The sequence below is a fragment of the Vipera ursinii genome (assembly GCF_947247035.1).
Source record: "Vipera ursinii genome assembly, chromosome: 14".
NCBI lineage: Eukaryota > Metazoa > Chordata > Lepidosauria > Squamata > Viperidae > Vipera > Vipera ursinii.
Genome location: NC_139527.1, coordinates 5,160,000 through 5,183,427, shown reverse-complemented (window position 1 = coordinate 5,183,427; position 23,428 = coordinate 5,160,000). Strand labels below are relative to the sequence as shown.

The 23,428-nt window shown below is 45.0% G+C and overlaps 1 protein-coding gene across 1 annotated transcript in view; it reads left to right on the top strand.

Annotated features, from left to right (window-relative positions):
- Positions 1–23,428, top strand: part of CLTCL1 (clathrin heavy chain like 1) — a 45,872-nt gene that overhangs the window by 5,042 nt on the left and 17,402 nt on the right. The window contains exons 2-18 of the mRNA XM_083373221.1: positions 2,339–2,546; positions 8,531–8,799; positions 9,587–9,748; positions 9,864–9,977; positions 11,509–11,682; positions 12,543–12,740; positions 13,047–13,247; positions 14,958–15,110; positions 16,230–16,352; positions 17,374–17,511; positions 17,944–18,108; positions 18,565–18,745; positions 19,507–19,670; positions 20,143–20,268; positions 20,425–20,567; positions 21,844–22,078; positions 23,124–23,246. Coding sequence (XP_083229347.1) covers positions 2,390–2,546; positions 8,531–8,799; positions 9,587–9,748; positions 9,864–9,977; positions 11,509–11,682; positions 12,543–12,740; positions 13,047–13,247; positions 14,958–15,110; positions 16,230–16,352; positions 17,374–17,511; positions 17,944–18,108; positions 18,565–18,745; positions 19,507–19,670; positions 20,143–20,268; positions 20,425–20,567; positions 21,844–22,078; positions 23,124–23,246 — 2,826 coding nt within the window. The 5' untranslated portion in view covers positions 2,339–2,389. The remainder of the gene's footprint in view (positions 1–2,338; positions 2,547–8,530; positions 8,800–9,586; positions 9,749–9,863; positions 9,978–11,508; positions 11,683–12,542; positions 12,741–13,046; positions 13,248–14,957; positions 15,111–16,229; positions 16,353–17,373; positions 17,512–17,943; positions 18,109–18,564; positions 18,746–19,506; positions 19,671–20,142; positions 20,269–20,424; positions 20,568–21,843; positions 22,079–23,123; positions 23,247–23,428) is intronic.

The window sequence follows — 23,428 nt, the reverse complement described above, 5'->3', positions numbered from 1 at the left end:
TGCCGTTGTAACTTTGAACGGTCACTGAATGAGCTGTTTTGCATGTTCGAGGATTTCCTGTAATTGAGAACCTCGAAATTACCTAGAGGTGATAGCAGACAATTCCAAGGATCTGTTGTAAGAGTCAGCCTTGCTTGACAGCTGGACGTTCAAGATTATTTTGTGCTTGGAATCTATGCCGTGTCTTCGGTAGAAAGGAATCTAGAATTCTTTTTAGATGGTGTCATTTTCCTATTGGGTTTTTTTTTTAATGCAATTTTAACAGCGTGATAGTGACGTCTGAGAACAGTTCCCGGTCCTAGTGAACAAGCTTGTCGCTGTGAGAAATAAACACTGTTGTAGCTGAATATCACAGAAACTATAGTTAAGAACTCCTGGTTGGCTTGACGTTCCATAATGCAGTCTAATTTTTTATTTTATATTTTTGGCTTTTTCCTCTCTTAGCAATTGACAGCTACTTACAGATAGATTACTAGGCACAGTTACTAGGCACAGCCTCCACGAAACATACATAAACCTCTTTAATACTGCTAAGCTTGTAAGCCGCCCTGAGTCTTCGGAGAAGGGCGGGATATAAATGTAATAAAAATTAAAAAATAAATAAATAAATAAATAAAATAAATAAATATTAAGGGAGCAAAATGAACGTACAGTTTTTGGAAAGCCGGCCTCTCGTTTTTCTCCCCCCTGTAAGATATTAGATAGCTCCCTTCTGCACTTTACTGCATTCCAGTCCTGTACAAATCTTTTAGTGACTAATTTGGCACTTTTCAAACACAACATGTCCCTTCATTTGTCCTCTATATGCATTTTGGTAAATCATTGGGTATTTACAGAGCACTTAACCATCCATGCCTTTTTTTTCTTTTCTAAGCGAAGGGTACCTGATTAGGACTTGAATAGGAGGCTGTAGACCAGACTGGGACATTGAAAGACATTCATACAAGTCACTGGCAAGTCACTGCCAAGAAAGAGCCAGTTGGTTTAGTGGTTAGGGCACCAAGCTAGAAAAGAGACCATGATTTCAAATCCCACCTTAGCCAGCTGGGTGACTTTGGGCCAATCACCAGGAGACTCTGAATTCTAGTCCCACCTTAGGCATGAAAGCCAGCTGGGTGACTTTGGGCCAATCACCAGGAGATGGTGAATTCTAGTCCCACCTTAGGCATGAAAGCCAGCTGGGTGACTTTGGGCCAATCACCAGGAGACGGTGAATTCTAGTCCCGCTTTAGGCATGAAAGCCAGCTGGGTGACTTTGGGCCAATCACCAGGAGATGGTGAATTCTAGTCCCGCTTTAGGCATGAAAGCCAGCTGGGTGACTTTGGGCCAATCACCAGGAGATGGTGAATTCTAGTCCCGCTTTAGGCATGAAAGCCAGCTGGGTGACTTTGGGCCAATCACCAGGAGATGGTGAATTCTAGTCCCGCCTTAGGCATGAAAGTCAGCTGGGTGACTTTGGGCCAATCACCAGGAGACGGTGAATTCTAGTCCCGCCTTAGGCATGAAAGTCAGCTGGGTGACTTTGGGCCAATCACCAGGAGATGGTGAATTCTAGTCCCACCTTAGGCATGAAAGCCAGCTGGGTGACTTTGGGCCAATCAACAGGAGACGGTGAATTCTAGTCCCACCTTAGGCATGAAAGCCAGCTGGGTGACTTTGGGTCAATCAGCAGGAGACGGTGAATTCTAGTCCCACTTTAGGTATGAAAGCCAGCTGGGTGACTTTGGTCCAATCACCAGGAGACTCTGAATTCTAGTCCCACTTTAGGCATGAAAGCAGGCTTAGCTTTGGGCCATTCGCTTTGTCTTAACCAAACCCACTTCACAGGGTGGTTGTTGTTGTGGGGAAAAGAAGAGGAGGAAAGCATGTTGGATATGTCCGCTGCCTTGAGTTAGTTGTAAAAATAAAGGGTATTTGAATAAATAAATAATAAAAATACCACGGATGTGCCCAGGTAGCTTCCAAGAACTCAGCTTGAAGGAGCCAAGCTTTTTCTTTCTGGTATATCCGCAGACACTGAACATTGAAGTAACTGGAGAAAGTATGAGCTCCTGAAGAACTTCTGCAACACATTCTTTCTTAATTTGTTACCTCCCTGGAACATCTGCACTTCACTCTCCGGAATTCCCATGTTAGCTTTTTTTTCCCCCCTCCCTGTTTGGAATTCTAGGCGACGACATCACATTTGGTGGAGTCCCAGTTGGAAATTCCCGTCCATTAGAACTCAGAGGCTTGTTGTCTTCTTCTCCACCCTCCAAAAACGAGGTCAAGAAATGACTGGACAGAGAAAGCCTTCTAACTAAATGGCTCTTGTTGTTGTTTCTCTCCCCCCCCCAGCTCCAAAATCTTGGAATTAATCCAGCCAACATTGGGTTCAGCACACTAACGATGGAGTCGGACAAATTCATCTGCATCCGAGAAAAAGTTGGGGAGCAATCCCAGGTGGTGATTGTGGACTTGAGCGATCCGACCACCCCCATTCGGCGTCCCATCTCTGCGGAAAGTGCCATTATGAACCCGGCTTCCAAAGTCATCGCTCTGAAAGGTACGTCAGCCGACCGGTTCTCCCCTGTTAGTTTTTGTATTGCTATTAAAAAAAAATATTTTTCACCGCGTTATTTCTTCCCCTTCTTTCGGGGAGTTTTGTACCGGCGGTCCTTGACTTACGACTCAGTTGAGCCCTGACCGTTCTCTTGCTAAGCGAGACATTGGTTAAGAGAGGGTGGAGCCATTTTACAACCTTTCTTGCCACAGTTGTTAAGTGGATCGCCGCAGCTGTTAAGTTAGTAACACGGTTGTTAAGTGAATCCGGCTTCCCCGTTGGCTTTCCTGGCTAGCGGGTCGTAAAAGGGGACCTCCCCGGGACGCCGCCACTGTCATAAATACGAGTCAGTTGCCAAGCGCCTGAATTTTGATCATGGCCATTGGGGATGCTGCAACGGTCGTAAGTGTGAAACATGATCATAAGTCACTTTTTCCAGTGCCGCTGTCACTTTGAGCGGTCACTAAACGAATGATGTAAGCCAAGGACCACCTGTACAAACTCCAAAAAAGGGGGGGGGAAAGAAAAATAAGAACAGAACAACACTAAAGAACACATTTTTTAAAAAAAGCGCATAGGGGAAAAAACACAGATAAAAGGCTTTTTTTTTTTTAAATGAAAGTCAGCCTGTTAATTGTTGACAGTAAATTGAGAGACTTGAAAACGGCAGTCGTGGAATTGAATTGTGAGGAAGGGATTGGGGGCAGTCTGCTCAAAATCCCCAAAGGGAATGATTAAAAATTAACCTGAAGATTAGGAAACGGATATTCCAGGCCACCGGGAATTTCAGAGGCTACCATTTCCAAGTTTCCAGAAAGTTTTCCTGCCTCAAGAACCACTTCTGTGGCTTAGTTTTTGCCTCAGCAGCAGGGATGACTTGTAGTTGGTTCGGAATGACGAATTTAACATTTGGTTAACATTAAAAATGTCCCTCTGCAAGTAGGCACACAAACTCTTTTAGATATAAAATAATTTCACTGCCAACTGACTCTGTACTTTTTTTCCTGCATTCTTGTCTTAATACAGACGGTGAGTTCATTTTACAATGGCAAACTTTTATGTTTTTAACAGTATGGAATGGTCTAATCTCATAAAAAGAACTGAAATCTGGAAGAGAGGAAGAAAAAAAAAAGAGCAATTGGGCATCTCCGTGGCGGAATTAATTGGGATCTAGATGCGACGGCTCGAATTTGGGGGGGAAAATTGTTACCTTCCTTTGAGATATACCGCTTCCCAACTTGCTGGTTATAACTGTACCAAGGGATGGCTTTGTGCACATCCATCCCATCGTCGTACAGTTAATGAATAGCAAGGAATTGAGTCACAAATATTTTTATGAGAGACCTTTGCTAGCATGGTGTCTTGTGTGCTAGTCATCTACTTGATTCTAAATGTGGTTTTTGGTCCCAGGAATTCGTGGCAAAAATCGCAGGGGTCCACGATTTTATAGATAACCAATTATATTGGAAATTTATGAGCCTGAGCTATGTAGTAGGCGTGGGCAACCGTTCAATTTGCAAGCTTGCTAAAAATGGCCTGGGAGTATAGGTAAATACACAGCAAAAGGGGAATAGCCCTACTAAAAAAAAAGTAATCAAAGACTCAGCATTCATAATGCTTCAGCTCCAATTATCGTGGCCCCCTGCGAATCGGTCCATTGACCAGGAAAGATAATACTTATTGAAAACCTGAAACACAGCTCAAACTAACACAGGGGTCTTCAAACGTGGCCCTTTTATGACTTGTGGACTTCAACTCCCAGAATTCCTTAGCCGGCGTGCCCAGCTGAGGCATTCTGGGAGTTGAAGTCCACAAGTCATAAAAAGGGCCACGTCTTTGAAGACCCCTGAACTAACATATTAGTTTGTAGGTAGACAGAGGTTAACTAAGTGGACAAATATACGATCACTCAAATTCGGAGTCTCCAACCATGGCAACTTTAAAGACTTTTGGGCTTCAACTCCCAGAATTCCTCAGCCGGCATGGGTTTTTAGGCTGACTGAGGAATTCTGGGAGTTGAAGTCCACATGTCTTAAAATCGCCAAGTTTGGAGACCCCCCTGACTTAGAATACCATTAGATCCTCTTGGTTTTTTTTTTTCACCCCCTCTTAAATACGTGAAGCCCTGGGAATTCCGGTAGCCACGGAATTGTAGTCGGTCCCAAACCATTAAAGGCCGAGAGACCCACGGATCAAGGTCTGTTCTAAGCTAATGAACTGCAGGCGTTCTGGGCCGATAGAGACTGTGGTGAACCCACATCATATGTCTTGGCTTGAAGCTTGTTTTTCCGTGTACAAACAACGAAGGTAATAACGCCAGCCTTTCAGAAATGTAACGGCTTCTCTGAACGGTGGCTAAGAGTGTGGTTGTGTGCATACCGATTGCATGTGGCATTTCCCAGCGATTGGGCGCATTCTCGTCCTCGTATTTATGTCCCCTACGTTGTGCCGTAACCCCAACAAGCACTTTCTGTTTGCACCGTCTCATAAAAAGCGCCTCCGTGTTAAACGAAACGGGGAAATGCAAGCACTTCATTTCCATACACTCAGCATGGGAATGCAGAAACCACACTTTTTGTGCTCTTTGTCACACAGATGTAAAGCTTTTCTTGCCCCCCACCCCACCCCCTTGGATGTGACGCACCTATTCAGGCTGGTCTACGTTTGTGTCGGTGTTTCGTTTTTTTTTTTAGTTCACCTGAATAGAGAACAGATTCCTGCCTCCCCAAGATAAGCAATGTCATTCAGTTGTGGCACTTTGCAGCTTTAGATCAATCCTTGTTAGAGGCTAGACTTTATTGTGGTTAAGCTTGATGCAGTGGCCACCTGCAGCACAATCGGCTGGAAGGAACCTTGCCGAAAGGCTGGATAAAAATGTCTCGCTTTGCTGACCCTTAAATTCTGTGGGCCCACACTGGTCCTTAAGGTAATCAAATCTTAGGGCTCCCGTGCTGGTGGTGGGGAACCTCTCTGTCGCTACCCTAAAAGTTGAACAGGTGACTGGTACAAATACAGTCACTTCTTTTTCAGTGTAGCCTCTGCCTGCTGTTTATTCCCCAGTACCAATATCCATCTCTCTCTCTCCTCTCTCTCCAATACCTGTGTGTGTGTGTGTGTGTGTGTGTGTGTGTGTGTGTGTGTCTATCTCTATCTCTGTTCTATCTATCTATCTATCTATCTATCTATCTATCTATCTATCTATCTATCTATCTATCTATCTATTTTATCTATGTCAGGGGTGTCCAATCTTGGCAACTTTAAGTCCTGTGGACTTCAATTCCTAGAATTCCCCAGCCAGCCATGTTGGCTGGAGAATTCTGGGAGTTGAAGTCCTCAAGTCTTAAAGTTGCCAAGATTGGACACCCCTGATCTATGTAATCTATCATCCATCCCTATCTATCTATCTCTATTTCTATCTCTGTCTGTCTGTCTATTATATCTATCTATCTATCTATCTATCTATCTATCTATCTATCTATCTATCTATCTATCTATCTATCTATCTATTTTATCTATGTCAGGGGTGTCCAATCTTGGCAACTTTAAGTCCTGTGGACTTCAATTCCTAGAATTCCCCAGCCAGCCATGTTGGCTGGAGAATTCTGGGAGTTGAAGTCCTCAAGTCTTAAAGTTGCCAAGATTGGACACCCCTGATCTATGTAATCTATCATCCATCCCTATCTATCTATCTCTATTTCTATCTCTGTCTGTCTGTCTATTATATCTATCTATCTATCTATCTATCTATCTATCTATCTATCTATCTATCTATCTATCTATCTATCTATCTATCACCCCATCCATCACCATCATCTCTCCTGTCTATCATCTGTCTCTCTGTCTATTCATCCATCCATCCAATTTATATAGCAACCCAATTAATTTTGTAATTTTTGTGGAGCAAAAATATTTAAAAAGCAACTGTTAAAAAGGGTGTGAAGGGTTCCCCCCCCAACTGATCATCAGGGTGGAGTTTTCCTCTTAAAATCTTTTCTCCTGAATAAAGCCTTCTAAGCTACTTTTGGACTTGCAGCTGCTTCTATTATTTTTCTCTTTAGAAAGCCCAGTTAATTTTTAGGATAGGCCATTTTATTTTCCCATCCGGGTCTGGTTTACTTGCTGCCTCTTGTAAATAACCCAGTGCAGAAGTGGAGAGGAATTGAAATTCACTCCTAACTGCTTCGTTTATGGGTTAAGGCCGTGGGGAATAGCTTTTCACGAGGCCTTTTTTTTTTCTTCCCCCCCCCCCCATCTGCAAGTGTTTTCCCCTGATCCTTGGCTCTTCCCTGCTTCTTTCTCTGGCTGTCCCAGTCCTTCCATTGCTTTGCAGTCGTAACTGAGAGAAAACCAACAGAGGCAGAGAGAGCTTATAGATTGGAGAATTTTTCGTAGGGAAGTGACATTTTACCGCAAAGCTGTTTCACTTAGAAGTAAGCGGTCATGCAACACCGGCCACAGTCTGAATCAAAACATCATTGGTGAAGTTCGTCCTTGAAGTGTGCAGACAAAATAGGGTATTTTATAACCGGATGGCTAATTAAAACAGTTTTGAGATGATTGATGGATGTTGCTTAATAAGTGCATTCCATTTGGGGTGTGCGGATGGGCTACACCTAGAGAGAAATGGAAGAAAAAAACGAGGTGAAAAGAGGCATTTTAACGTTATTGGAAGAAAACTATTTTAAGCTGCTGATACATTACCCAAACATTTTTTCCCCCCTTAGTGTTCATTCCTCATAAGGCGTTGCAAAAAGGGCACAGTTGGTTACTTAAAGAGGCTTATTGTCTTTAAGGTAAAGGTAAAGGTTCCCCTGCACGGGCGTGCTAGTCGTTTCCGACTCTAGGGGCCGGTGCTCATCTCCATTTCAAAGCCGAAGAGCCAGCGCTTGTCCGAGGACGTCTCCAGGTCATGTGGCCGGCATGACTAGATGCCAAAGGCGCACGGAACGCTGTTACCTTCCCACCATAGTGGTCGCTATTTTTGTACTTGCATTTTTACGTGCTTTCGAACTGCTAGGTTGGCAGAAGCTGGGACGAGTAACAGGCGCTCACTGTGCTACACGGCACTCAGGATTTGACCCGCCAAACTGCCAATCTTCTGATCGACAAGCTCAGCGTCCTAACCCACTGAGACAGCGCGTCCCTTACTTATTGTCTTTAGATTATAGAATTATAGGATAACAGAGTTGGATGGGACCTTGGAGGTCTTCCAGCCCAACCGTTGCTCAAGCAGGAGAACCTATAGCTTTCTGGACAAATGGCTGACCAATCTCTTCTTAAAAGCCTCCAGTGATGGAGCACCCACAACTTCTGGAGGCAAGCAGTTCCACTGATTGATCAGGAAGTTTCTCCTTAATTCTAAATTGGATTTCTCTTTGATAATCTTTCATCTGTTACTCCTTGTCCTATGGAGAATTGGTTGCCCTCCCCTTCCCATTGACAGCCCCTCAAAGATTAGATTGGATATTGGAAATACTGGATGATGGTTTATATATTCCTCTTAACCAGCTATGCTCGACTTTCCCTTTTTTTTTGAGTTCTGAATATGTCTGCTTCAGGATCAGTATTTAAGCCTTCGGCTCCATACGCACTGGGGTGAATCTTAAGTCCACTCATGTAGATGATAGTGGGGTTGAAGTATTTTCCCAGTAGATAAGGAGTTGGTCATCCAAATTCATGCTTTGAATCGTGAGTGCTGCTCATTGAGTAGCTTGAGATGGTAAGATGAACGGGTTCCTTTCAAGCTGCACTGAGACAGCTTCCAAGCTTGTTTTAAGCTGCTGTCCGCAGTGAGTGACTTTCTTTTTCTTAGTATTTCATTTTTCCGGCATCTGTTGCCAAGAGCTGTGGAGCAGTCTTAACCCTCTTTAGATGGTACAAAGAGGGCAGAGATGTGGGAGAATTAAATCTGGGTGGAATATTTGGGAGATCTGTGATTATTATTATTTTTTAATTTTATTTTGTCTTCCTGTCTTGTTGCCAACCAGCGGGGAAAACCCTCCAGATCTTTAACATAGAGATGAAAAGCAAAATGAAAGCGCACACGATGGCCGAAGAAGTGATTTTCTGGAAGTGGATCTCGGTCAACACGGTGGCTTTAGTGACCGAGACGGCAGTCTATCACTGGAGCATGGAAGGAGATTCTTTGCCGCAAAAGATGTTTGACCGACACGCCAGTCTTGCGGGCTGCCAAATCATCAACTACAGGACAGATGAGAATCAAAAATGGTTACTCTTAATTGGCATCTCGGCTCAGGTAGGGACACCTCTGGAATTTTGTTTTATTTACCAGATTTTTATCCCACCTGTCTTACTTTATAAGTAACTTGGGGGCTGGAGGGTTGAACATACACGATAAGCCTTCCTCCCTGTGAGGTGGGTTGGGCTGGGCAGAGAGAGAGAGAGAGAGAGAGAGACAGAGACAGAGACAGAGACAGAGACAATGAGAGAGAATGAGAGACAATGAGAGACAATGAGAGACAATGAGAGAGGGGGGGGCTGGCCCAAAGTCACCTTGTTAGTTTTCATGCATAAGGCAGGACTAGAATTCACCATCTCCGAGTGATTGACTCAAAATCACCCAGCTGGTTTTCATGCCTAAAGGTGGAACTAGAATTCACTCTCTCCTGGTGATTGTCCCAAAGTCACCTTTCATGGCTAAGCTGGAACTAGAACTTGCCGTCTCCTGGTGATTAGCCCAAATTCGCCCAGCTGGCTTTCCTACCTAAAGCATCACTAGAATTCACAGTCACCCGGATAGTTTTCACGCCTAAAGCCAACACTAGAAATTAGCCACTCGGTTAAGATGCCTTAGCCACTCGCTGATTGCTTTAATAATACGTGAATCATTGAAGCATCTTCACCAAACAAAACAAAAGAATTCGTTTTTTGAATCACTGAAGCCAGGGTCAGGGCCGTATTGCTTGAACAGATTTGAGAATCGTGTGGCTCATAGGACAGGGATCTCTTGTGGCGGGAAGGGCGTAGGATGCATTGATGGGTCTTGCAGCCCTTTGTTGTGATGTGTTTTGGCTTTGTTCTAGCAAAACCGCGTGGTGGGCGCCATGCAGCTCTACTCCGTGGACCGCAAAGTCTCCCAGCCCATTGAGGGGCATGCGGCAGCCTTTGCCGAATTCAAAGTCGAAGGAAACGCCAAACCTTCCACCCTGTTCTGCTTTGCGGTCCGCAGCCCCGCAGGAGGCAAGGTAACTAAACGGGTCTTTGCGTAAACTTTAGCGCGCACACCCTGGCCAAGTTGCTGTTCAGCTTTCCCCCTTTTTGAGCGAAACGGCGGATTGTCCTTTTATGGTTTCTTTTCAGCTTCACATCATCGAAGTGGGCCAGCCCGCCGCAGGAAACCAGCCCTTTGTCAAAAAAGCAGTCGATGTCTTTTTCCCCCCTGAGGCTCAGACAGACTTCCCGGTTGCCATGCAGGTAAATGAGAGGGGAAGCAGATTTGAAATCCTCTCCAGCCCTTTATAACCCCCCCTCCCCCGGGCAGGTATTTAACAGCTGACCAGCTTATGTAATGCAAGATGTAGTGATGGGAATGATTCAGCAAGGTCTGTGTCTCTTGAAGAGCCTTTGTATAAAGAGAAGGCTCTGCTGATGTGTTCTTTCGCTTCCATTTCCTGCTGTAATTGTGGTTTGTTGGATCCTGCTGCATGTACAGTATATTGTATATTGTTCCTGGTGTATTGTTCCTGGTGTACCCGGTGTATGATATTGTAGATCATGGGTCTTCAAACATTGCCCTTTGATGTCTTGTTGACTTCAACTACCAGAATTCCTCAGCCTGGAGTTGAAGTCCACAAGTCATCAAAGGGCCACGTTTGAAGACCCCTGTTGTAGATAGTGTAAGAAAAACCACACTTTAATACAAGCCACTGCTTACTGCGTTTACTCCTGGGTTATCTCAGCACAAGAAGACTGCACACGCTTTGACAACAGGCAGCTGCTCGACGTACAACAGCTCATTTAGTGACCCCTCAAAGTTGCCACGGCAATGAAAAAAAGTGGCTTATGACAGTTGATCACAGTTAACGACCTTTGCAGCATCCCCATGGTCACCTTATTGATGATGGTTGCACTGTCCCAGGGCCATTTGATCACCTTTTGCGACCTTCTCAGCCGGCTTCCAGCAATTAAGGTGAATGTGGGAAGCCAGATTCACTTAAGTCAAGGACTACGTGTATTCCAGGTTTCAAATGTTCTATTCATAAAAAGACTGCCAACCATATATTTAACAAACCACCCAGAAGCGCAAGGAACACGAAAGAAAATTATTGACACTGGATTAAAATGTACAACACACGAAATCTATATATTTGCTTGGGATGTAATGTTGCTGGGATCCTCTGCTAAAGAAAGTGAAAATTTTGGTTATTAAATTTAAGACATTTGGAAATTAATAGAAAACAAGAATGTTATCCTGTATTATTAACTAGTTGATGTAAGAGGATGAGAAATGGAATATATTTAAATAGATAAAATGTTTTATTCTGAATATTAGATTTTTGTGATGAATTGCAATAAAAGGGAATTGTGGTCTTTTAAAACTTGGAAATTATAAATGTTAAATGTTAAACTTAAATATTAATGGGAAACTAAAAATTGGGAAAAACTAATTAGGACATTGATTGTCTATAAAGATTGGATGTTAAAATAACTAGGATATGTATAAACTAAAAATTATTGATAAATGGAAGACAGTTACTTTTATTTAAATTGATACAATAAGAATTGTACTAGTTTAAGCATGATACAGTAAATACTAAGGGGAAAAGAGAGGAAATACTTAATGTAGTAGTTTGAGACTTGTACTAAAGATATTTGTATGTAATTGAATTATCAATCAACTCAGCCACCACTAGAAAATCAATAAAACTTTAAAAAATATTTAGGGCTTAAGGCGCAGTCTTTCTGGACAGAGATAATAGCGTCCTCTTCTCCCGTCATTTAACAGATTGGGACAAAGCACGGCGTGATCTATCTGATCACCAAATACGGCTACATACACATGTACGATTTGGAATCCGGGGTCTGCATCTACATGAACCGAATCAGCGCTGAAACGATATTTGTGACATCGCCTCACGAACCGACCTCTGGAATTATTGGGGTGAATAAAAAGGGACAGGTAAGACGGTTGCTGGAAGGCTAGAAATGTAGGGGTCTTCCTTGCAAGGAGGTCCATCTAGCGCAGGGGTGTCAAACTTGTCACGTGACATGTTGCGACGTATCACGACTTTTCCCCCATTGCCGGAGCTGGGGTGGGAGCGGTTTCAGCATGGGGCCGGCAGTTTGACACCCCTGATCTAGTGGTATCCAGAAGAAGGGCCTTCTTCGTGGTGGCGGAACATCATCCCTGCGGAGATAAGATTGGCCCCCACTTTGACACAAAACCCTGAAGACCTGGTTTTGCCAACTGACCTGGGGACTCCAGAGTGGGATGAGCTCATTAATGGCTCCTTTGATTGTTGTCAGAACGGAGTGGTTGCGTGTTATTGCCTTTTTACCGTTTTTGTATTGAGCTTTTATCCTTGTAAGCTGCCTGGAGTCACTGAGAGCAAGTTGGGCAGCCAAATAATTTTTCATAAATGATAGAGAGACAGAGAGAGAGAGAGATAGCAAAAAGAGAGAGAGAGAGAGCAGAGAGAGAGAGAGAGCAGAAAGAAAGAGATAGCAGAGAGAGACAGAGACAGAGTAGGTGGATAGGTAGGTAGATAGGTAGATTAGACACACAGAGAGAAAGATGGTATAAGATCTCCTGCCTTGAGTAGGGGGCTGGACTAGAAGACCTCCAAGGTCTCTTTCAGCCCTATGATTCTATCACCCAAGGCATAGGATTCCCTAGCCTGGCAAACCAAAAATGGCAAACCAATATATGATTGCAACGCCTGGTTGTTTTTTTTTTTTTTAAAGGTGCTATAATTCTGGATAGTTTATCATTATCTTGGCTGTGGTTGTCACGTTTCATCACCTGCTCTCTCTTGATAGGTCCTTTCTGTTTGCGTGGAAGAAGACAATATTGTAAACTATGCCACCAACGTCCTTCAGAATCCAGATTTGGGTCTGCGGATGGCTATCCGAAGCAACTTAGCCGGAGCAGAAGAACTCTTTGCCAGAAAATTTAATACTCTTTTTACGCAGGGAAACTATGCGGATGCTGCTAAGGTGGCCGCCTCCGCACCTAAGGTAAATAATTTTTGAAGATATCTACGTCTTCCAAACATTTATCTATACTTCAGGGGTCTTCAAACTTGGCCCTTTTATGACTTGTGGACTTCCACCCTGGCTGAGGAATTCTGGGAGTTGAAGTCCACAAGTCTTAAAAAGGCCAAGTTTGAAGACCTCCCTGATCTACTTAATTCCTGCGAGTTGATTGACTTAATTCCACTCTCTTGTTGCTTTTGGCATTCAAAAATGGGTTGATGGATTGCTCTTGGTTTCCTCCCTTGGAACAATCCATAAACCACATTAACCACCCGGCTTCAACCTTAGGGCATCTTGCGCTCCAGCGACACCATCCGGAAGTTTCAGTGTGTCCCAGCTCAAGCTGGACAAGCTTCGCCCTTACTACAGTACTTCGGGATCCTCCTTGACCAAGGACAGCTCAACAAATTTGAATCTCTGGAGCTCTGCCGTCCCGTCCTTCAGCAAGGCCGCAAGCAGCTGCTTGAAAAATGGCTGAAGGAAGACAAGGTGAGCCAGCACCGTTGGTTAGTGTGGTTCTGCTACCCATAAAGCCACAATCAAGGATGCATCACTAGGCCTAACCATGACATGTGGTGAAGTTCTCCAGTCGGCCAGTTGGAGAGATTCATGCTTCTCTCACTTCAGATGTAATAATAAGTTGGAAGGGACCTTGGAGGTCTTCTAGTCCAAACCCCTGCTCAGGCAGCAAACCCTAGACCATTTCAGACAAATGGCTGTCCAGTCTTGCCTTAAAAACTTCCAGTTTTGGGAACATTCACAGCTTCTGGAGGCAGGTTGTTCCACTGGTTAATTGTTCTAACAGGAAATTTCCTTAGTTCTAGGTTGCTTCTCTCTTTGGTTAGTTTCCATCCGTTGCTTCTTGTTCTGCCTTCGGGTGCTGTGGAGAATAGCTTGACTTCTTTGTGGCAACCTCTTGGATATTGGAACCCTGCTATCATGTCACCCTTAGTCCTTCTCTTCATTAGACTAGACCAAGGGTAGGCAACCTTGGCTCTTTTGTGACCCGTGAACTTCAACTCCCAGAATTCCTGAGCCAGCCAATCTGAGGGGAAAGGGAGAGGTTTCCATGCTTAGCCATGCTGGCTCAGGAATTCTGGGAGTTGAGGTCCACCAGTCATAAAAGAGCCAAGGTTTCCTACCCCTGGACTAGACATACCCAAGTCCAGCAACCGTTCCTTATATGTTTTAGCCTCCAGGCCCCTGACCATCTTTGTTGCTCTCTACTTCATCTTAGAGTGAGTGGAGACTGGCTTCAAACTAGCAGTTCTTCAAGAAGTGGGCAGGAACGGGACAAAATCTAAATTAGATTGCAAACCATTGAGATTGAATCTCAGCTGATTTAACGAAATATCCTAAATTTTCCCCTATTCATTGAATCTTCTTGATACACGTAAAATGCAGCTGTGAAAGCAGAATGGCTTCACCCAAAGCTTTGGATATGTCAGACCCAGAGCACATGGAATTACTTCTGAATAATTCTTACATAATAATTCTTACAATAATTCTGTAAGTTCTTAACTTACAGACAGAATCTTGCCAGGCTAAAGCAATCATACGCCATAACTATAGATAAATTCTGTGAACTTGCTCTCTTCCTGCCCACCAGACATTCCAAGTTCTGCTGTCTCCTTGCCCTCTGGGAGAGAAACCATCCATTCTGTGCCTGACTACATCCCACAACACTCTCTCTCTGTGTGTGTGTCCTGTTTTAAATGAAGTTGGCACAGTTTTCCAGCTAACGATAGCCGTAGCACTTAGACATATATACCGCCTCACAGTGCTTTTGCAGCCCTCTCTAAGCGGTTTACAGAGTCAGCACATTGCCCCCACCAACAACCTGGGTCCTCATTTTACCGACCTCGGAAGGATGGAAGGCTGAGTCAACCTTGAGCCGGTCAGGATCGAACTCCTGATAGCGGGCAGAATCATCCTGCAGTACTGCATTCTAACCACTGCGCTGTCATGGCTCATGATAGCTAGCATCCTTTCCTTGAGCATCAGAGTTGCCCACTGAAATGCAAGCACCCCTCTTGCCGACGGCAACAGTTGTGGTCGTTTGGACACGGCCAGAGTGTGAAAGGATGGCCCGATGTCAGTAACTTGGAAATGCCGCTTTGCGTTGGCCTGGTGTGTCAAGCCGGCCTGCCATTTTTAACCCTTGGATGGGCGCTGATTTCTGAAATCTTCCTGTTTCAGCTGGAGTGCTCAGAAGAGCTGGGAGATTTGGTGAAAGCTGCGGATCCAACCCTCGCCCTGAGTGTTTATCTCCGCGCGAACGTCCCAAACAAAGTCATCCAGTGTTTTGCAGAAACGAGCCAGTTCCAGAAAATCGTTCTTTATGCCAAAAAGGTAAAATTATCTTTCTTTTTTTTATCTCTTCCTGTCTGAAAGTGCCAGCTTGTGCAATGAGCTCACCTTGCAAGTCAACACTTTTTTAAAAAAAAAAATTTAAAAAAAATCTTTCCTGAGATAAGACAAAAGTCTCGGAACATTCTGGTATGTTAGAAGCAGGAGGTGTAACCGTCTCAACTTGCCGAGTTTCTGTTTGGGCTGCAGGCTCAGACGTGACTTCTGGCGAGTTATTTTGACATATAGGGGAGCAAAGATTTCGGCTGCTAAGCAAGGCAGTTGAGTGAGTTTTGCCTCGGTTTGCATCCTTTTCTTGCCCCTGTTTGAATCACTGCGTTGTTCAGTTACTAAGCTTCCCCATTACTTAAGTTTGTCAGAAAGTCACAAAAGGGGATCGCATGATCCCAGCACGGTGCGTATGACCCAGTCGCCAAGCATTTGAATTTTGATCCCATGACCGTGGGGACGTTGCAACGATCATAAGTATGAGAAACGCTCATAAGTCACCTTTTGCAGGGCCGTGGTTCCTTTGAACGGTCGCTAAATGAATGGTTGTAAACCGAGGACTCCCTGTACATAGGAAAGTGCCCAATAACCCAGTAACTGAAGCCACACAGTTCACTAACCCGTAAATCGTGATTTAGAGACCACAGCAGTTTTGGCCTGCACATTATAATAAACTAGACAAGCCAGATTATGGTTTTAATGCAAGAGTTTTCAATTTTTTTTCATTAAGTGTCAAATCTCAGCCCCCAACCCTTCAGCCAGTGGAATCCTTCATGACGTTTTGGATTGCTCATTAACTCCCAAACATCTATTATATAAAAATAATTTAAAACCGCAACTTTTAACTAACAGTTGAGAACAATAAAATCATCTGATCAGCATTTGTGACCTTCCTAGCTATCTTCCAAACATTGAAGTCGGGTAGACATTGAATTTGCTTAATGGCTGCATGATTAGCAACTGAACAGCGGTGACAAACATTGGTTGTAAAGCTGTTACAAATTTTGGGCCCTATTGCGGTCAATTATCTGTAAGGCGTCCTTGCATTTCTCTCTTGTGGACGTCTCGGTCACTGTTGGTCCAAAGTAACTAACCTGATCTCTTCTTTTAAAGGTTGGCTACACCCCTGATTGGATTTTCTTATTGAGAAGTGTAATGAGAGTCAATCCAGATCAAGGACTTCAGTTTGCTCAAATGTTGGTTCAGGACGAAGAGCCTTTGGCCAACATCAACCAGGTAAAGAGCGCTTCCAGACTCTGGTGGTTCTAGAACAGGGGTTTTCAAGCTTGGCAAGTTTAAGCCTGGTGGACTTCAGCTCCCAGAATTCCTCAAGGCAGCTGGGGAATTCTGGGAGTTGATGTTCACCAGTCTTAAAGTTGCCTAGTTTGAAGAGCCCTGCTCTAGAAGATAATTTGAAATCTGATACGGTGTCATCAGAGACCTGTTGAATTTACTTCGACTTGGTGTATCTCGTTGTCTCTGAAGCAAACAAACGTGGAGTCTTCTCTAATTCTTGTTATGAACAGATAGATATTTGGGGGAAAGTGCAGCGAAGTAATAAAGATGCCTGCACTTTCATAGGAGCATCTGATCTCAGAGGTCTTAACGGAAAGGAATGAGAATTGTTTCATCAGATTTCCTTCCGACAATGGAAGCTGGGCCATTTCCAGGGTGCCAAAGAGGAAAGTGATCTTTTTAAATTGTAACCTTTTGTGGTGTGGTGGTTGACACAATGCAGCGATAGACATTATGTGGTTAGAAGGCAGTTGTTGTTAGCTGCGAAGTCGTGTCCGACCCATCGCGACCGTATGGACAACGTTCCTCCAGGCCTTCCTGTCCTCTATCATCTCCTGGAGTCCATTTAGGTTCACGCCTCCTGCTTCAGTGACTCCATCCAGCCACCTCGTTCTCCGTCGTCCCCTTCTTCTCTTGCCCTCAACCTTTCCCAGCATTAAGCTCTTCTCCAGTGAGTCCTTCCTAATCAATTAGGTGGCCAAAGTATTTTGATTTTTAGCTTTAGGATCTGGCCTTCTAAAGAAGGCAGTATTGCAGGTTAATTCTGCCAACTGCTAGCAGTTTGATTCTCACCAGCTCCAGGTTGACTCAGCCTTTCATCCTTCCGAGGTCGGTAAAAAGGAGGGCCCAGATTGTTGAGTGCAAAAGGCTGCCTCTGTAAACCGCTTAGAGAGGGCCGTCAAGCTTTACGAAGCGGGGTATAAATCTAAGCGCTTATCGCTATTGCTGTGTTCTTCCGTAGATTGTCGATGTGTTCATGGAGAACAGTTTGATTCAGCAGTGTACTTCCTTCTTGCTGGATGCGTTGAAGAACAATCGTCCTGCTGAAGGGCACCTTCAGACCCGTCTCCTTGAGATGAATCTCATTCATGCTCCCCAGGTAACGGCTTCCCCCTCCTGCAACAGGATTGGGCATCATCTCGTTTCCTCTTGAGCAGGATAGTTGACCCCCTTCTAGGTACAGCTTCAACTTTCCATGGGCGGCCCAAAATTGGACACCTTGCCGCGGGACTGTTCCAGGTGGGATATAACTCGGCGCAAAAAATGTTGCCCGCCGCTTTCTTCGACATCATTTTCATTGATAAAAATGGAAATATTGTTGGAACAAGCAGTGGCAACTAATATTGATTGCATCGAGTTATATCCCGCATGGCATTGTACCCCAGCGAGTTGGTCATAGCGAGTTAACCGCGGTAAGTTGTCGCAGACCCTAGCCAGTCAGTTTCTCTGTGGTGTTTGTTTGTTTAATGTTCCATTAATGTTCATCTACGTATAATGCTACTGGCGTGCTTCTTTTGTTGGCTTCTTTTAGGTTGCCGATGCCATTTTGGGAAATCAGATGTTCACACATTACGACCGAGCCCACATTGCCCAGCTTTGCGAAAAAGCCGGCTTGCTGCAGAGAGCTCTGGAACACTACACGGATCTTTACGATATCAAGCGTGCCGTTGTGCACACACACCTTCTGAATCCAGAGGTGAAATAAATAAAAATAAATGCAGTAAAGCAAATCCCCCCCTTTTTTTGGCTCAATATCCCTGTGAATCCATCTAGGGCAGAGGCCCCCAAACTTTGGGGCACCTGGGATCACCGGTTCCGTGGAGAGGGGTTTTTCCACAGACCGGAGGGTGCGTGGTTTTGTGTGCTGTCCACATCCCGCGGATGGGGCTTTGCTTGTTTGTGCGGACTGGTTGCTGGCATGCCGTGGCCCGGTAGTGGGCCACAGACCGGGTGTTGGGGACCCCTGATCTAGGGTATTGTCTGATTGAATGGTTCTGAAATATTCAAGCTATGATAACAGGTCTGTTCTTTAATTAGTACTTGTTCCTAAGGCGGGTGTTTGAGTTGTGTGTTCTAGATTATGCATGCATCTGTTTTACATATTTAACTTTGGAGGGTTTTTTTTTAAATCTCCCTTCCCCCCCACCCCCAGTGGCTGGTGAATTTCTTCGGCTCCCTGTCGGTCGAAGACTCCGTCGAGTGCCTGCGGGCCATGTTGTCCGCCAACATCCGACAAAATCTGCAGCTCTGTGTCCAGGTGGCTTCGAAGTACCACGAACAGTTGGGCACCCAGTCTCTTGTGGAACTCTTCGAGTCCTTCAAAAGCTACGAAGGTACGTCTAAGACGGGGGTACCCAACACACACACACAGACACACACACACACACAGACACCGATCCTTGGCACGCCAGAAACCGGTCCACGCAAACAAGCAAAACCCCGTCCGCTGGATGCAGGCAGTACACAAAACCACACACCCTCCGTGCCTGACTGAGGAATTCTGAGAGTTGAAGTCCACAAGTCATAAAAGGGTCAGGTTTGAAGATCCCCTGGACTAAAGAAATGGGTATAACTCAAGGACCACCTGGAGTTTTATTGTAGGATATGCCAAGCCGTATCTGATTTGATAACTCTTAACACTAAAAGCCAGAGATATTCACAAAGTGAGTCCAACCTCTCTGGCGTGTCAGAATGTAAAGTACCTGAGTGGAAAACTGGCTTGACAGATTAAAGAGGATCACTAGAAGATCAGGGTTAGCCTGATAGGATTAATTTACTCAGTATTATAAGAAGAGCAATATCCGATACTTGGTTTAAAAGGAACCATGTGTTTTATGTGTTTTAAGCTGTGGTCAAACTGCTGAAATACCTAATGTGAGTTTGGGAAACATTTTCAACATGTTTGGCTTAGTTTTTGTAGCCCAAATTAAAGCCATCTAGGCCCAGAGGGCCTGGTGCAGCATATTTGATCAAAGGGTTCCTGAAAAATTTTTCTGACGTGCAAAAAAAAATAACAACCCACAAGGACTTTTCATTCTTTGAATTTATTCATCTCTGCATCTCCACTAAGCCGCTTGTTTCTCTGCCCGTCTAGGACTCTTTTATTTCTTGGGCTCTATTGTCAACTTCAGCCAGGACCCGGATGTCCATTTTAAATACATCCAGGCGGCCTGCAAGACCGGCCAAATCAAAGAGGTTGAAAGGATCTGCCGGGAAAGCAACTGTTACAATCCAGAACGAGTGAAAAATTTCCTGAAGGTAGGTAAATTTCTGGGCATGGCAGCTTTGAGACCAGAGTTTCTCAGCTTCGGCAACTTTTCAGATGGGTGGACTTCAACTCCCAGAATCCTTGGGGTGCTTGCTGGAGAATTCTGGGAGTTGAGGTCCACCCATCAAATTGCTGAGGTTGAGAAACACTCTTTGAGGCTGTTTGCTTGCTTGTTTGTATCCCACCCTTATTGTTTTTATAAATAAGTCAAAGCAGTGAATATATCTAACATATCTTCCTCCTCCTATTTCCCCCCAAACAACAACCTTGTGAGGTGGGATCTGTCTGTCTTAATAGTCTCTGATTTATGTTTTGTATAAATTAAGTCGAAGCAGTGAATATATCCAACATATCTTCCTCCTCCTGTTTTCCCCCCCAAAACAACAACCTTGTGAGGTGGGATCTGTCTGTTTTAATGGTCTCTGATTTATGTTTTGTGTGTTTCTTTTCCTGCCCACCTAGGAAGCCAAGCTTACTGACCAGCTTCCCTTGATCATTGTCTGCGACAGATTTGACTTTGTTCACGACTTGGTTCTTTACTTGTATCGCAACAATTTGCAGAAGTATATTGAGATATACGTTCAGAAGGTACGGTTCATCTCCTCTGGGCTTAAACTGAAGACTCGTGATCGTGTGACCCTGGGGGTGCTGCGGGGTTCGAAGCGTGAAAAGTGGTCATTTAGACCCGACTCGTCTGATGGTGGGATTGCAAGCCTCGAAACTAAACAATGGGTCCCGCTTTAGGTAAACCCGAGTCGCATTCCCGCAGTCGTGGGAGGACTGCTGGACGTGGATTGCTCCGAAGATGTGATCAAGAACTTAATCATGGTGGTGAGAGGTCAGTTTTCGACGGACGAATTGGTCGCTGAAGTGGAGAAAAGGAACAGGTGAGACCCAGGGGGGTGGGATCTTCAGAATATTTTGTTTCCCAAGAGCGATTAAATTAGCTTTCCCTGGACCAGAGGTCCCCAACCTTTTGGGCACCAGGGACTGGTTCCGTGGAGAGAGATTTTTCTGTGGACTGGAGGGGGGCGTGGTTTCATGTACTTCCACCATCCCGTGGATGGGGCTTTGCTTGTTTGTGCGGATTGGTTTCAAGCATGCCATGGACCGGTGCCAGTCCACGGACCAGGAGTTGGGGAACCCCTGTCCTATACAACCTCAAGGCACATATGGCTCATGCTTGACTTAACAACCTTTCGTTTAGTGACTTTTTAAAGTTACAACGGCACCAAAAAACAAGGACGACCATTTTTTACGCTGGACGATTGCAAGAGTGAAAATCTGGCAACGACATGCCTCTCTGTTTTCATCTTGCCGTTAGTTTAAGGGCAGGGGGAGGTTAGTTAGAGAAATGAAATCTCCAGTTCTACAGAGGATTGCTAAGAGTGGGCAGCCTGGAAACCTTTCAAGGGCATTCTAGCAGGTGTGAAGAAGATAGCAGACGGTTCTCATAAGAAAGAGAACTCGATTCCATGAGCTAGGTGGATTTGGCTGGGAAAGTCACTGTTATAGGCTGCAGTCTGATGCCTGGGGATTTTAGAGTTAGTTTTCCCTCACTTTCTACCAAGCCATGTGTTCAATAAACCGTAAGCATTTCAGAAATGAAAACAATCCTGGGCTCTTACTTGGAAACTCGAGGTGGAGATTTAACGTAAGGCCGTTGCAGCATCTCCAGGGTCATGTGATCAAAGGTCAAATGCTTGGCAACTGGCCTGTACTTAACGACGGCTGCGGGGTCCCGGGCTCACGCGATCCCCATTTGCCACCACCTGAGAAGCAAAATCACCACGGGGGAAGCCAGATTGACGTAAGAGCCGTGTGACCAACTGAACAACTGCAGTGATTCACTTAACGACGCTAGCAAGAAAGATCACCAAACGGGGCAGAAGTCACCGAAGAACGGTCTGGCTTGGCAACAGAAATGTTGGGCTCGGGTGCAAATCCAACATGATCCAGGCACTGGGGGGGGGGGAAACGATGCGTTGCTTCCTGCCCTGGAGACGTTCACTGTGGGTTTCGGCTGGAGCTGCTTCTCTGTCAGTGGGTATCCTCTTCTTGAGACTTTGCAGAAAGACAAACCAAGATAAATCGATCGATCGGTTAAAACGTTGGCTAGGGCCCGCCACAGAGCCAGCTAAAGATCCGTGTTCTTCCTCACAGGCTGAAGTTGCTGCTGCCTTGGCTGGAGTCTCGGATTCACGAAGGTTGCGAGGAGCCAGCAACTCACAACGCCCTGGCTAAGATCTACATCGACAGTAACAACAACCCCGAGCGCTTCCTGCGAGAGAATCTCTTTTACGACAGCCGCGTGGTGGGGAAATATTGTGAAAAGAGAGACCCTCACCTGGCCTGTGTGGCTTACGAAAGGGGCCAGTGTGACCTCGAGCTCATAAAGGTGAGCGTTGCCGTTGGATACGAAGCAGCAGAAGGCTGTAGAGGCTAGTGTGAATTAAAAGGATTTAAAAACAATAATAATAATGGAGGGACACGGTGGCTCAGTGGTTTAGGACGCTGAGCTTGTCGATATAGCTTTGCTGGCCACATGAGCACGGAAAATGTCTTCGGACAACGCTGGCTCCTTTGGCTAAGAAACCGAGATAAGCACTGCCTCCTAATTGTCGATCAGAAGGTCGGCAGTTTGGCAGGTCGAATCCCGAGCGCCGTGTAACAGAGTGAGCGCCTGTTACTCGTCCCAGCTTCTGCCAACCTAGCAATTCGAAAGCACGTAAAAAACGCAAGTAGAAAAATAGGGACCGCTACGGTGGGAAGGTAACAGCACTTCATGCGCCTTTGGCATCTAGTCATGCCGGCCACTTGACCATGGAGACGTCCTCGGACAAGCGCTGGCTCTTCGGCTTTGAAACGGAGATGAGCACCGGCCCCTAGAGTCGGAAACGACTAGCACGCATGTGCGGGGGAAACTTTACCTTTTACTAAAAATAATAATAATCCGCCATGTTGTTTATGAAGATTCTCGGTCATCCAGGTCAGGGTTGTCCCAAAGGTGTTTTGTTTTTTCCCTTCCAGGAGGCAACTGGACTTCCTTGTTTTTCCTTTGAAGATATTTCTCTTCTCATCCCAGATGCTTCTTCAGCTCTGACTGGACGGTGAGGAACGGGAGGATTTATATTGCTTGCAGACAGCTGGTCATTTGCCTCCTTTTAGAGAGTCGTTGAGGCCACTCGGAGGAAGGAATATAAATCCTTCCATTCCCCACCATCCGGTCAGAGCTGAAGAAGTTTCTTGGATGAGAAGCAAAAAGTCTTCAAAGGAAAGCAAGAAAGCCCAGTTGCCTGGTGGGGAAAAAACCAAACATCTTTGGGACAATCCTCCATGTTTTGCAACATGGCTGCTGCCAACGTGGGAAGTTGGAAAGAGTCCATTTATACACGCTCCTTTTTAAACAAAAGCCTTCTCCTTTCCCGTCGCTTCTTTTTCAGGTGTGCAACGAGAATTCTCTGTTTAAGAGCGAAGCTCGTTACTTGGTACGAAGGAAAGATCCAGAATTGTGGGTCAGCGTGTTGGAGGAAAACAACCCCTTCAGAAGACCTCTTATTGATCAGGTAAATCTAGAGATCTGGAACCTACAAAACCAGGTGATAGGTTGTGACCGAGGAATGAATAAGAAAAGATCCTTCGCTAGAGACAACATCAAAAGCCCTGTTTATTTGATTTTTATCCTGCCTTTATTACTTTGTATAAGTAATTCAAGGCGGTGAACATGCCTCATACTTCTTCCCCCTGT